Here is a 13785-nt window from a genome sequence, read left to right as displayed (position 1 = left end):
ATTCAGGTTGCTGGCAGAATTCAGTTTCATTGAAATCGTAGAACTGAGGTCTGCATTTTCTGGATGGCTGTCAGTTAAGGGCTTTTCCAGCTTCTAGATGCTACCTGCGTTTCTTGGTTCATGGCCCCTTTCCTTCATCTTCAAAGCCAGCAACTGTAAATGGAATCTTTCCCATGCTTCTAATCTCTCCTGCCTCTCCTTCTATCATGGCATCTCTCAGTCTCCTGCTGGAAAAGTTCCCAGCTTTTAAGAGCTCATATAACTAGATTGGCCCCACCTAATAATCCAGAATAATCTCCCCATCTCAAAATCTCTAACCTTAATCCCTAGCTTTTGTTTAGGTTTAGGATGTCGACATCTTTGAGAATCCTTATTCCACCTAGCACAGGAGTTTCAATGTCCACTATAATATATTTAATTTCTAGGAACTCTTTGTTCTTTTTTTAAGGTTATTTATTTAACATTCTTAGTTTATTAATCATCTCATGAAAAATCTCCACAATCACCACAGATAAAGCCACTGCAGCATGTTTACTTCTTCTGTTGTCCAATCTCCAGCTCACTTTTTGCCAGCACCAACGTTGGCTTTTGCAGTCCCCCTGACTTTCTTCATTCTGTTCTTGCATTCCTTTCGCTGTTTTCTTGACATCTTTTTCTTCTCATACAGGTCATGTTTGCAAGTCCATGTTTGGGTTCATTTTTCTTTGCATAATCCAAGGAATCATATATCATGCCAAAGCCAATTGTCTTGCCACTAACAAAATGGGTTCTGAATCCAAATCCAAATATGACATCTGGTGTGGTCTTGTACATTTTGGCTAGTTTTTCCCAAATTTCTGTCTCAGGTACTGTTGTCTTTCCAGGGTGAAGGACATAATTGACCATCTGTTTCCGCTGAAGTAGTCGGTTGGTCATGAACTTCCTGGTCCGGATAGTTACTGTGTCGTTCATGATGGCGGCCAAGCTTCACGCAGTCGGGGAGGAAAAGGGCAGGCTTTTATTTATTTATTTGAGAGAGAGAGAGAGAGAGATAGCTAGAGAGAACTAAAAATGAGGGGAGAGAGGGAGAAGCAGGCTTCTCACTGAACAGGGAGCCTGATGTGGGACTCGATCCCAGGGCCCTGGGATCATGACCTGAGCTGAAGGCAGACACTTAAGCTACTGAGTCACCCAGGTGCACCTGTTCTTTTTTGTTAGCAAATTTTTGTTTCATGTTTGGGATATCTTTACTCTCTGAATGTAATAATGACAGTTAAGAAAAAAAAAATGTTTGTTTTCTTCTCCCTGTGTAGTTTGTTTCTTGTAAGTTGCCTTTTTGTTGTGTTTATTTTGGTCCCTATCTTCCATTGTGAAACTATCTCTTGGTTTGGGGCTGCCTGCTATTGGGCATTAAGTAGCTGATCGGTCTCTCCGGGTTCCTGAACAAGACTTGTAGGTCCTGGGTTTGAGGGTAAGGTGATCTGGCTTTTTCAATATCAACATTTTAGTTTAGTTTTGTTTTTCTTGGGTTGGTCAAATTCTTGAGAGATGGATCTTTCAGTCCCCTGCTTTCTAGGTATTCTTGCTTTTATAGGCCTGGCTGTCCACATTCTGGGAACCAAGGAAGGGGAAGATGGGAAACCTTACCATTCATGATGTAAACAGCTAATGAATTTCTCTGCTTGCAATAGGAAGTCACCTTCAAATGTACTTACTGTCCTGTGCTAAGAGATTGTCCAGTTTCCTTCCCTAGAGAAATCACCTCAGTCTTCTGTGCAGAGCTAGGGAGGGAATTGAAACCTAATTCCTTTTTATTTTTATTTTATTTATTTATTTATTTTGAAAGATTTTATTTATTTATTTGACAGAGAGAGCACAAGCAGGGGTAGCGGCAGGCAGAGGGAGAGGGAGAAGCAGGCTCCCCACTGAGCAGGGAGCCTGGTGTGGGGCTCAATCCCAGAACCCTGGGATCATGACCTGGGCTGAAGGCAGACACTTAACCGACTGAGCCACCCAGGTGCCCCAACCTAATTCCTTTTTAGGTAGACTTTCAACCAATCTTCCTGGTTTGAACCTCACTTTCTGTATCCACAGATACCTGGTGTCAAGTCTTGAGGTTTTGGAAGTTCTGTAGTAGAATTAGGTTCTTCTTGGCTTTCCCTACTGCGAGCTTAGCAACCAGCTTTCTCAGATCTGCAAGATCAGTTATCACGATACAGCCTCTCAACTCCTATTTGTCCTTGTGGATTTATCTCTTTATTGTAATTTTAGTAGCATGGGGAGGAAGTAAGAATGAATGAATGTTCATTCAGACCACTGAATTATGTACTTTAAAAGGGCGAACTTTATGGTAGGTGAATTATATCTCAATAAAATAAAATTTTAAAGTGAATGAATGTGCGCAATGTGCCATCTTTCTCCCAATGCGTGCCTCCTAATTTTAGAGGTGTGACTAGTGAGCCTGAGAAGCCCGGAATGGTGATGGTTTTAAGTGATTACTTTTAAGTGAGAGTGCAGCTAAATCCACTCAGGTGTTCTGAGTTGTATCTGGCCTTGCAGAGTTGCATTTTTGGTGAAAGTGACACAGACTTCTGTTCCTTGGCCCTGACCTTGGGCACTTGCCATTCTAGCCTACACCATTTAGGAGAGGGGCACTGGTGCTCTGGAAAACTAACCATCCTTGCAGGGATGAAATTGTCTGCGGGTCACTGAGTCAGATGCCAGTTGAAAAATGTACAAATGGGGCGCCTGGGTGGCTCAGTCTGTTAAGCGTCTGCCTTTGGCTCAGGTCATGATCCCAGGGTCCTGGGATCGAGTCCCACATCAGGCTCCCTGCTCTGCGGGGAGCCTGCTTCTCCCTCTCCCACTCCCCCTGCTTGTGTTCCCTCTCTTGCTGTATCTCTCTCTGTTAAATAAATAAATAAAAATCTTAAAAAAAAGAAAAAGAAAAAGAAAAATGTACAAATGTTAAGTCACTTCAATATTGGATCTACATATAATTGATACAGTTTATACCATACAATAGTCTAAAGGACAGATGAAAATATTTGAGAACAGTGATGGCGGAGAGTCCAGGGCAAAAAGAACTATGGCTCCCCCTGTTCTTCCCTCCCCACCCAGCTCCCATGATGTAACTTGATAAACACACAGAGTTCAAAATGACTTAAAAAAAATACAAGGGGGCGCCTGGGTGGCTCAGTCGTTAAGTGTCTGCCTTCAGCTCAGGTCATGATCCCAGGGTCCTGGGATCGAGTCCCACATCGGGCTCCCTGCTCTGCGGGAAGCCTGCTTCTCCCTCTCCCACTCCCCCTGCTTGTGTTCCCTCTCTCGCTGTCTCTCTCCCTCTGTTGAAAAATAAATAAAAAATCTTAAAAAAAAAAAAATACAAGGAAGATTAAGTGGTCTATGGCTTTTCTTAACATAGCCCAAATCAATAAAGTGAGATCACTTTCTGTTAACATTCAGGGATTTACACGTCTCCCTTCCATTAGTATGAAGTACTCTTTCCTGCCAATACCCACTTTTACACATTTTATTTTACTTATTTATTTTTTTAAAAAGATTTTATTTATTTGACAGAGGGAGAGCGACCATAAGCAGGGGGAGCATCAGGTGGAGGGCGAGGGAGAAGCAGGCTTCCAGCCAAGCAGGGAGCCCAATGCGGGGCTTGATCCCAGGACCCTGGGATCATGACCTGAGCCAAAGGCAGACGCTTAATCGACTGAGCACCCAGGCGCCCCCATTTTTACACATTTTATAAGGTGTTTATTTCATACTCACAGTCTGTCTTTTACATGGCTGAGAATATAGATGGTCATGATATTTTCTTAAGCAATTAAGTATTAATTACCAGACATTAAATCAATATTTCTCCAAGACTTGTTTTTGGTTTCTTGGGCTTCCAAACCCTCCCCCAGTATATGTATCTAGTTTACTTGCACAGTTCAAGCATTAAGAGTCTCTCTTTCTGCTGGAATATGATCACTTTTTTCAAAGTTGTGGTGTCATATGCCTTCATATGCCTTCAGTTATTTGACTAATCCGGGAGCCAGAACTGCCCTTAGGAACACTTTGGATTGAGAGAGTTGGCAAATAAAAGGCCCCCATGAAGAATTTCAGATAAATAATGAATAATTTATTTTAGTATAAGCATGTTGCAAGTATTATAGGGGATATACTTATACTAACAATTACTTGTTGTTTATCTGAGATTCAAATTGAACTGGGTGTCCCATATCCTACCTGGCAACTCTAGACCCAAGCTATTGGGGACTCCCTTACTGGGCCCCGGGCTTTAGAGACTGCCCACCAGTGTCCCAGCTCAGGGTGAGGAGTCTTTGGTGCCAAGTGGACATACCCATCCATTCCTGCACCCTGTTTATAGACCATGCACTGTGTACCTGCAGGTCCAAAAATCTCCCATCTAAACCTATGTTTTCAGGGCGCCTGGGTGGCTCAATTGTTGAGCGTCTGCCTTCAGCTTGGGTCATGATCCAGGGGTCCTGGGATAGAGCTCCTCATAGGGCTCCCTGCTTGGCGGGAAGCCTGCTTCTCCCTCTCCCACTCCCCCTGCTTCTGTTCCCTCTCTCTCTCTCTGTCAAATAAATAAATTAAAAAAAAGAAATCTTAAAAAAAACCAACCTATGTTTTCCGGGCCTTTGGCCTTTTCCCCAAGAGAGTCTTTTTGAGTGCAACCCTAGTCCAGAGGTATGACCATGGGGTGGCTGATGGGAAGGGGTGGATAAAGAAGAGGTATGTGGTTAAGCTGCTCATACAGAGAAGCATGCCAGGCCCACATGGATATAGGACAGAGCCCTAGGTGAAAAGACGGAGCCCGAAGAGAAAGCCAGGGCCCTCCATTTGTACCCTTGTTCCAGGCCCCACAAATGAGAAGAGTGGGTCTACAGAGAGCATCTGACCACCCATACATTTTGTGTGCTTTCTGCTGGCTATCTGATGGGGAATGAGGACAATGAGGACAGAGTGTAGAAGTTTCCACTTATAATGTAGAGCTTCTATTTCTATCCTTTCCAATATTTTCATTTGCTTCATTCATTTGCTTTTGGGGAAGTTTCCTTGTATAAATTTCACCAATGGATGGATATTTGAAAAAAAAAATCCATGTCACCATTAACAACAACACTACAAAGTAAATCTAGTGTCTCTCTCCTGTATTGAGTGAGCCTTTTAAGGGATGATTCAGCTAAATGTACCCAGGTGCTCTGTTTAAGTGCTAGCTATTCTCCAGAGATTCCTCAGAGTGCTAAAACATAAGCTCTGTTTACATCAGACGTAACACAGTGTGAGTTATAAGTGTAGATTCTGTTTGTCAGGGAACAAAAATTAAGTAGAAGGAAGACACAAGAGAAAAGCAGGCTTATGTGGAAATATCATTTGCTGGGTTGTTTATGGAGTGAACAGTGCTTATTTAACCTCATACAGAAAATTAAGTTAATATTTGCCTAAGGCTCAGGATTGCATGAAGCCACCTATGTTGGTGCAGGCCAGACAGGGATTTTTAAATGGCAACATTGCATCAGTTAAGATTGCTTTTGTCTCCATGTAACAGGAAACTAACTATAATGGCTTTAAAAACTCAGGCATTTATTTTATTCCTGTAAGAAGCTCCACAATGCCACTGAAGACCCGGGTTCTTTCTGCCTTTCTACTCTGCCATCCTTGCTTGCGGCTTTCTTCCGCATGCTTGCAAGATGGCTGCTGCCCTTCTAGGTGGGAAGGGGGAGGGTGAAGAACAAAAGAAGACAAGTCTGTCTTCTTTTAAAATGATTTATTGAAGGTTCCAGCTGGCAAACCTGGCTCATATCTCATTGGTCACTAATGTGTCAGAGAGGCATGCCCAGCTGCAAGGGAGCCTGAAGTGACCAGTGAGGTTTCAGCTGTACACATTGCTATCCCAAACAATATTTGGGTTTTTAGGAAGGAACATGGGAAAACTGGATATTGGGTAGGCTATTAGCCATCTCTGCCACAGATGTGAACAAGCAACTAAATTCTTCAAAAAGAAACCAGGGCATTTTTTTCTTCCAACATACAATTAAAGTCATCTAGCATATTAAATAGATACAAATAGAATAAATACTGTTTTCAACAACACAATTTTCAAGGGCTGTTTATGTGTCTACAAGTTAGTCTATACGTTGAGAGTTTATCTCTCCAGATTTTTATCTCTGTACAAGAGATCTAAACAGCAGTGAGTAAAAAATTCTTTACCAGATTATAGAATTTTCTGCCAATGCCAAAATTTACCTTACATTTAAAAAATCACTTAAAAAATTTTTTTAAATTTACATTTAAAAAATCACTTTAAAAAAAGCCTATCATTGTACCTCTTTGTTACAAACACTAGATTGTTAGTGAATCCAATATAACTTGTTTTAAAATTTAAACCTGAAAGCTATACTTAAAATGTTTATTAAATGCATGGTCTAATGAAAGGGATGAAAAGGTGAGCAAAATGATCCTTGACCTCTTCTAGCTTATAAGCTACTAGGTTCTAACTTAGGGCCGTGAAACACGTAAAGCTATGGCCGTAGCAGGCTGGCTGGAGAGATGAATGCTAGGTCAGTGCCACCAGGGAGAAGGCCAAGCGCAGTGGGAGTAGGAGAAATCAAAGAGGAGAGATCTTCTCTGGTTGGGGTACACAGAATAAACTTCACCGAGAAGACGTTGGAGACGCAGGCAAGGAGCTACACCTCGCTTACAGTGCAATGGCATGGAGGAGACGTGGAGTCGCTTCAGGTACCTATGGATAATTTTAAAGTATATTAATAAATGCCTAGTGCGTGTGGAGTACTATACTATGCTGAAAGATGAAGGTCAAGTCAGAGTCTCCAGGTACATGACACAAACGGAAGGTTGCTTCACTCGCAGACGTAGATGGCTTATGGTTACTTCGTATGACATTGTTTGGGCCACAGCTCGTAGGGCTCCGATTAGGGCGTATTTTGAGTTTGAAGCTCGACGTACCCCCCCAGAACGACATATTCAAAGTGGTTCTATGGGAAACGAGTAAATGCAAGAACCACTTTTTTTTTTTTAAAAGATTTTATTTATTTATTCATGAGAGATAGAGAGAGAGAGGCAGAGGCAGAGGGAGAAGCAGGCTCCCCGCGGAGCAGGGAGCCCGATGTGGGACTCGATCCCAGGACCCTGGGATCATGACCTGAGCCGAAGGCAGACGCTTAACCGACTGAGCCACCCAGGCGTCCTGCAAAAACCACTTTGAAGACAGAGTGCAGATGATGATAATTAAAAGTATTGGGTGCCTGGGTGGCTCAGTTGGTTAAGCGACTGCCTTCGGCTCAGGTCATGATCCTGGAGTCCCGGGATCGAGTCCGCATCGGGCCCCCTGCTCTGCAGGGAGTCTGCTCCTCCCTCTGACCCTCCCCCCTCTCATGTGTTCTCTCTCTCATTCTCTCTCAAATAAATAAATAAAATCTTTAAAAAAAAAAAGTATTATTCCAGGAACTTCGAACTGTTTGTTGATCAGTGACTATGAAGCCTCAAAATACATTCCTAATTTGTCACCGAAAAACCCGCAATGTCTGTGAAAAGAGAGATTCTTTGTAATCTCCCCCTTTGCTTGTTTTGCTAGTTATTGAAGATATCCGAGGATGTTGTTTTCGGCAGTAGGAGACTACGAAGACTCTAAGCGAAGAAAGAGCCACTGGCATTTCTAAGGAACCTTCCAGCGTTTTCTACTCAGTAAGTACACAAGAGCAGGTGCTTGCGGAGGCAGAGAAAGGGCATCTTCCATGCCTCCGAGGGAACTTCTGATATTATAAATAACTTGAGGGTGGGACGTCAACGCCAGCCGGCTTCGCGAGCGGTCTGCACGCAGCCTCCATGCTCGATTCCACCTCCTCGCCACCCGGCTCTTCCCTCCCGGCGCCGGAGTTCCGCCGGGCGCGAGCCGGCCCGCCCAGCCCTCCTCGCCGGGCGCCGCCCGCCGCGCCGACGTGGCCGAGCGCACAGGTCGGCCGGGTCAGGTGGTTGGGTGACGCCCCGGGAAAGCGCTCCCCGCCGAGGGCGGGCGGCGCCGCCGCGCCCGACGCCTCCGGGGGAGGGGACTTCGCGGGAGTCGCGGGCGGAGGCGAGGAGGAGCGCGGCGCGGTGCGGAGCGGAGCGGCGGGCGTGCGTGCGATCCGAGCGGGACGGGCTGCAGGCGGCGGAGGCGCAGAGGACGCGAGGCGGCGGGCGGGAGACATGGACCGCGGCGAGCAAGGTGAGGGCGCCGGGAGCGCCGGCGCGGCGTCTCCGGGGTGGGCGCTGGCGCGGGGTCGGGCGCGGCGCCGGGCTGCAGGCGGCCCGGCGCCCGAACAGGTGCACCGCGTCCCCGGCCGGCGCCCCAGCGGGAGGCGAGCCTTCCTCAAGTTGCATCTTCCGGATCGGGTTCTGGCATCCTGGTGGGGCCGAGCCGCAGGGAGCGGCTCTGGCGGGCGGAGCGGGCTGATGGGGCCGCGTGTGCGCGCGCGCGCGCGCGACTGTGTGTGTGTGTGTGTGTGTGTGTGTGTGTGTGTGTGAGAAAGAGAGAGAGAGAAAGGGGAGAGAGAGAGAGACGTGCAGACGGAGAGACCGAGAGACAGAGGGAAAGAGACAGAGAAGGGGGTGGGGAGGGAGAGAAGGAAAGAAGGTTCTGGGTGGCGGCGGAGGGGCTGGCAGCAGGCTCGCGGAGCTGGGGCTGTGGACCGTGATGCGCTTTGGGTAGAAGGCAGCGCGAAGGGAATACTGTCCAGCTAGCTCCTGTAACTGGTGGAAACTGAGGAACTGACGACAGTGGGTCGTTTCGCCACTCAGGAGGGGAACATGACTACGCCCCCACCCTCCCTTCCAATATTGAGACTTTCTGCCCTCTTCTAGTTAACGTGGGTAGGATTTTTGGTGGCGTCTGATCCTGTGGCGATGGTTTTGGGCGTATATATGTAACATGAGAGGTGTCCCTAAATTATGTTCTGGTGTCTGTGGGTTTATTTTGGGGGAGGGGAGCTTTTCATAGTAAGGGTCGTCTTTTACTCATCAAGGTGAAACCCCATAGTCTCATTACTACTGCTTTGGATGCATTTGTTTCTGAAAACAGTATCTCAAGTCAAATTGTTTCCACTAGAATTATTATTATTATTTTTTAAGATTTATTTATTTGACAGAGAGAGACACAGCGAGAGAGGGAACACAAGCAGGGGGAGTGGGAGAGGGAGAAGCAGGCTTCCCGCAGAGCAGGGAGCCCTATGCGGGGCTCAATCCCAGGACCCAGGGATCATGACCTGAGCCGAAGGCAGACGCTTAACGACTGAGCCACCCAGGCGCCCCTAGAATTATTGTTTAAGAGAGATGTAAACAGGAGGGCATGGCTTAAAGATTTAAATATTCAATATTTAAATATTGCTTCATCTTTGTGATAATAACCCAGTAACTGTAATACAGTTGCGTGGCACGCTTTTTATTTTTTATTTTTTTTAAGATTTTATTTATTTGAGGGGGGGCACGCTCATGATGTGGGGGTGGGGAGCGGCAGAGGGAGAGGGAGAAGCAGACTCCCTCTGAGCAGGGAGACCTATGCTGGGCTGGACTCGGGGCTCCATCCCAGTACCCTGGGATCATGACCTGATCTGAAGGCAGACCCTTAATCGACTGAGCCACCCAGGTGCCCCGCGTGGTCGCTTTTTAAAAGATACATAAGTGGTTAAAAAAAAAGGTTAACAATGTTAAGGTAAATTTTAGGAAGTGGGGATAGGAATTGCTTATATTTTGAATTCAAACACAACAGTTTTAATTTTTGCTTACTACTCTTTGCATTTGCCTTTATGCGTACTTTTTATGTAAATGAAACCATATTCCATATATATTATTTTGTATTTTACTTTTGATAAGTTGTAGGGATCTTTGGAACCTTCCAGCCCTTCCTTTCTCCCCACCCCTCAAATTGATTCACACTTAACATATAAGTGCTTATACTGTAAACATTATATACAGTATGTAATTGTATATGTATATATGTACAATAAGTAATATATCATATTTCTATATTATATGCCCCCATGTTGTTTAGACTTTAAGCTTATTGAGGTTAGAAGCATGTACTTCATCTTTGTCCATGGTTGGGTAACATGGTGATTTGAACATGGTAGATATTTAAATGTTTGAGTCAGAAAGCTCATCTCAGATCTTAAATGTATTTTTAGGAGAAGGCCTAGGAGCCACCATGTAAGCCAGTATTATTCTGTCTTTTAATGAGTGTGTCCGGGGTGTCAAACATGTAAACATGCATATTTGTATCTGCCTTACATTGTCATATTTAACATAATGGTGTTTTTAGAGTAGCTGTGTTTGGTACTTGTCAAACTAGATTAAATAGCTGTTTGACTAGGTGAATGGAGTGACGAATTTTATTAGATTTGGTATTCTAGTTTGGCTGGTGAGAATCACAGTCATTAGTACCTCTGTGCTGATGGCACCTTGTGTGGTTTTTGTAGGACTAGTTTTTCATGTATGTGGCTAAGACATATTTTATAAGTTCTTTGGCTTACAAGAGGAGTCTTTCTGTTTCTAACTTTCAGATGTTTTCCTTGGTAGTCGTGTTCGTTCTTGTTTTTAATTGTTACTCCTCGAGGGCAAGGGAAGTCCATCCTCTTAAAGTGGGGAGTTTGGAGACTCAGCTCAGAATGAAAGATGAGTCACCTGCCTTGGGAAGGTCAGCTGGCTCACTCAGCTTTGCTGTGTTGCAGCCACGTGGGCTTTCCTTACACTTTTGGTTCCATCTGCCTATCTCTTTTGCATTTTCACCTTTATGTTCCCATGGCACAAAGAAGGTGCTCAGAAATGTTTGTGGACTGCCAGAGATGGAAAGGAAAAGTGACCAAGAGCACATTCCGGCTGTTGGAACCTCTGATGTCCTCCCTTGGTTCCCACTTACTCGTATTTTTTTCCCTCAGTATTTTTTTTTTTAATTTAATTTAATTTTTTTTTTAAAGATTTTATTTATTTGGCAGACAGAGACACAGCGAGAGAGGGAACACAAGCAGGGGGAGTGGGAGAGGGAGAAGCAGACTCCCCGTGGAGCAGGGAGCCCGATGCAGGGCTGGATCCCAGGACCCTGGGACCATGACCTGAGTTGAAGGCAGACACTTAACGACTGAGCCACCCAGGTGCCCCTTCCCTCAGTATTTTAAAGGAGCAGAACTCTGTGCTTAGAGAAAGTTGTTAATAAGGTCTTGTTGGACTTGGAGGGTAAGTTTACATCTAAGGTCTTTGAACTAGCAGAGTGGATGGCTCAGTCTTCATTGAATCCACAGTGAGACTTCTTGCTTAAAGGAAGAGGAAGTTGGGATTGTAAAACTGCATGTTCACTACCAAACAATGTTGGCTGAAAGAAGGCTTATGAAACTCTGTGATTGTCTCTTGCATTGTGATTTTTGTAAAGCACTTAAAGCCACATAAGAACATTTTAGGGTTTGTTTGACTTACTTTTTAGTATGCATGGAGTTGCATCTGTCTGTCCCTTAAGGAAAAAAAAAAACCATACAACTCTATATGTAAAATTAAATACCCTACCTCTTGTCTTAACTGCATTTCTTTATTGAAAATGTCTCCTTGTATCTTCCTTATATGAAGTCATCAAAATCTATCCTTTGCTACTTTTTTTATTTAACAGAGCTATAAAGTTTTAGAAGTTTTCCTTGTGTTTTATATGATGTATTCTAATACTCTTCAGTATCTGGCTCAGATTCTTGTTTTCCCCACTTCTCCTGTACCCAGACTTTCTACACGATACTCTGTTTATTTATTTTTTAAAGATTTATTTATTTATTTATTTATTTGAGAGAGAGCATGAGAGGGGGGAAGGGCAGAGGGAGAAACAGACTCCCCGCTGAGCAGGGAGCCTGATGTGGGACTTGACCCCGGGACTCCAGGATCATGACCTGAGCCGAAGGCAGTCGCTTAACCAACTGAGCCACCCAGGTGCCCCATGATACTCTGTTTATATTGAGAGCTCAGTCCACAGTAATTGATTTAAAACATACCTTAAAAAAATAAAAATAAAAATAAATAAAAACATACCATAAACTGTGTAGTACCTCTCAAGAGTTTTTACCCAGAAACCCAGCATAGCACATTGAATGTGTCTGGTGCTTCCTACTTTGAAAGTGTAGTGTGGCATGCTAACTAGAGCGTACATTGTGTAAAAAACCTCCTGGCTGCCTATTATGGTGCTGAATCAATATTTATACTTGAGTAGTGTCTTATGTTAGTAGTAACCTGTAGTTTAACACCATATTGAAGTGGCAGTCCCCTTAACCGTTAGTGCATTTTATCTGTGTTTGAATTCACACACACACACACACATACACCGCCCCCCCAAAACTTTTTGTTCAGGGAGAGGAGAGGAGAAGGCTGCAAGAAAAGTAACACAATGCTATGTCACTGTAATTTCAGCATTGTAATTATGCCTTCGAAATAATAGAACTGTGAGATGTCACTTATTTAAAAGTAAAACAAAGGTAGAGATGAATGGATAACAGTATGGAGGGTCTGCTCACAGATCCCAGGGTTTGACCCACCCCAGTTGTGGGTTTCCTTGGTCGAGTCTTGCTTTCCATATGGTGCTAATGTCTTTGTTGTTGGAATTCACTTCCTGTATTTATTTTTATGCGGCAGCCTGCCTGGTCTCTAGGGCACAAGCTGAGTGGTAGGAGGGGTTGTGATCTTTTAGCAGGATCTCAAAACAGAATAATCCATGCGTACAGTAAAAGCAAATATACTCTCAGTTTGAAACCAAAAAGAACAGCAAAATCTCCTGAATTTATGTGCTTCTAGTCCTTTTATTGTAGGCTAAGATTATTTTATTTTCCTTTGGGGTCCATTATTTCCGTTTTAATTGTTGACTGTTAAAGTCTCTCCCAAATTTTATTTGCATATGGTAGAGAAACCATAATCTTAGCAATGTATTTTTATTAGAAAAATAACCAAGGAATCAAATGATTTAATGTTTAGTTGAAGTTAAAAAAATGTTTAAATTAAAAATACTTTTTGTTAGCTGTGAATCGTTCATTTTAGAAAAATCAGAAAATACAGACAGAAAAAGGATAGATACATATATGGATGGGTATAAACCTATATGCTAATAATGATTTTTCAGAGTAGGTTTATGGGTGATTTTTTCTTTTAAACAAGTCACAAAATAATCTTATTGAATATTTCATATTATAACTCCTTTTTAAATTTTTTAAAAGTTTTTTTAATTTATTTAAATGATCTCTACACCCTACATGGGGCTCGAACTCATGACCCAGAGATCGAGTCGCATGCTCTTCCGACTGGCGCCAGGCGCCCCTTATAACTCCTTTTGAAAAACAAAACAAAACAAAAAGCCTCAATATATTTTAAAAATATACTTCTCCAACATCATTTTGACTACTGTGACCAGGTAGTTAATGCATATGATCAAAATTCAAATGGACTAAAAGATTGCAAAATGTAAATCTTCCTCCCATTCCTGTCTCCCCTGGGGCGGGGGTGGGGGGGGGGACTATTTCCCTTGGATAACAGTGCTACCCTTGTAGCAGTTTCTACTCTTTCCACCCAGAGAGATTCTATGCATGTAGGTATCCATGCACTTATATTTGAATATATATGTGTGTGGATATATTATATAAACTGTAGCATACAAAGCCTTTAGCACCTGACTTCCTCCACTTAAATACAGTATATGAGATTATTCAACATAATGTTGTATAGAGCTGCTTCATTTTTAATGGCTGTTTGTAGGTGTACCATGTTATGTATCATAAA

General features: G+C 43.5%; 1 protein-coding gene and 1 pseudogene across 2 annotated transcripts in view; one reads left to right on the top strand and one right to left on the bottom strand.

The window, feature by feature from the left end:
• Nucleotides 1-559: 559 nt before the first annotated feature.
• LOC118014733 lies at nt 560-951 on the bottom strand (annotated as a pseudogene).
• Nucleotides 952-7830: 6879 nt separating this feature from the next.
• Nucleotides 7831-13785, top strand: part of TPD52 (tumor protein D52) — a 109180-nt gene continuing 103225 nt past the window's right edge. For both annotated transcript variants that reach the window (XM_035011410.1, XM_035011411.1), the window contains exon 1: nt 7831-8224. In XM_035011410.1, the coding sequence (XP_034867301.1) occupies nt 7846-8224 (379 nt within the window). In that variant the 5' untranslated portion in view covers nt 7831-7845. The remainder of the gene's footprint in view (nt 8225-13785) is intronic.

Source organism: Mirounga leonina, unplaced genomic scaffold (assembly GCF_011800145.1).
Source record: "Mirounga leonina isolate KUSES-001 unplaced genomic scaffold, KU_Mleo_1.0 Mir_165, whole genome shotgun sequence".
Lineage (NCBI taxonomy): Eukaryota > Metazoa > Chordata > Mammalia > Carnivora > Phocidae > Mirounga > Mirounga leonina.
Note: the sequence above shows the minus strand (reverse complement) of the source record. Positions and strands in the feature narration are given on the sequence as shown.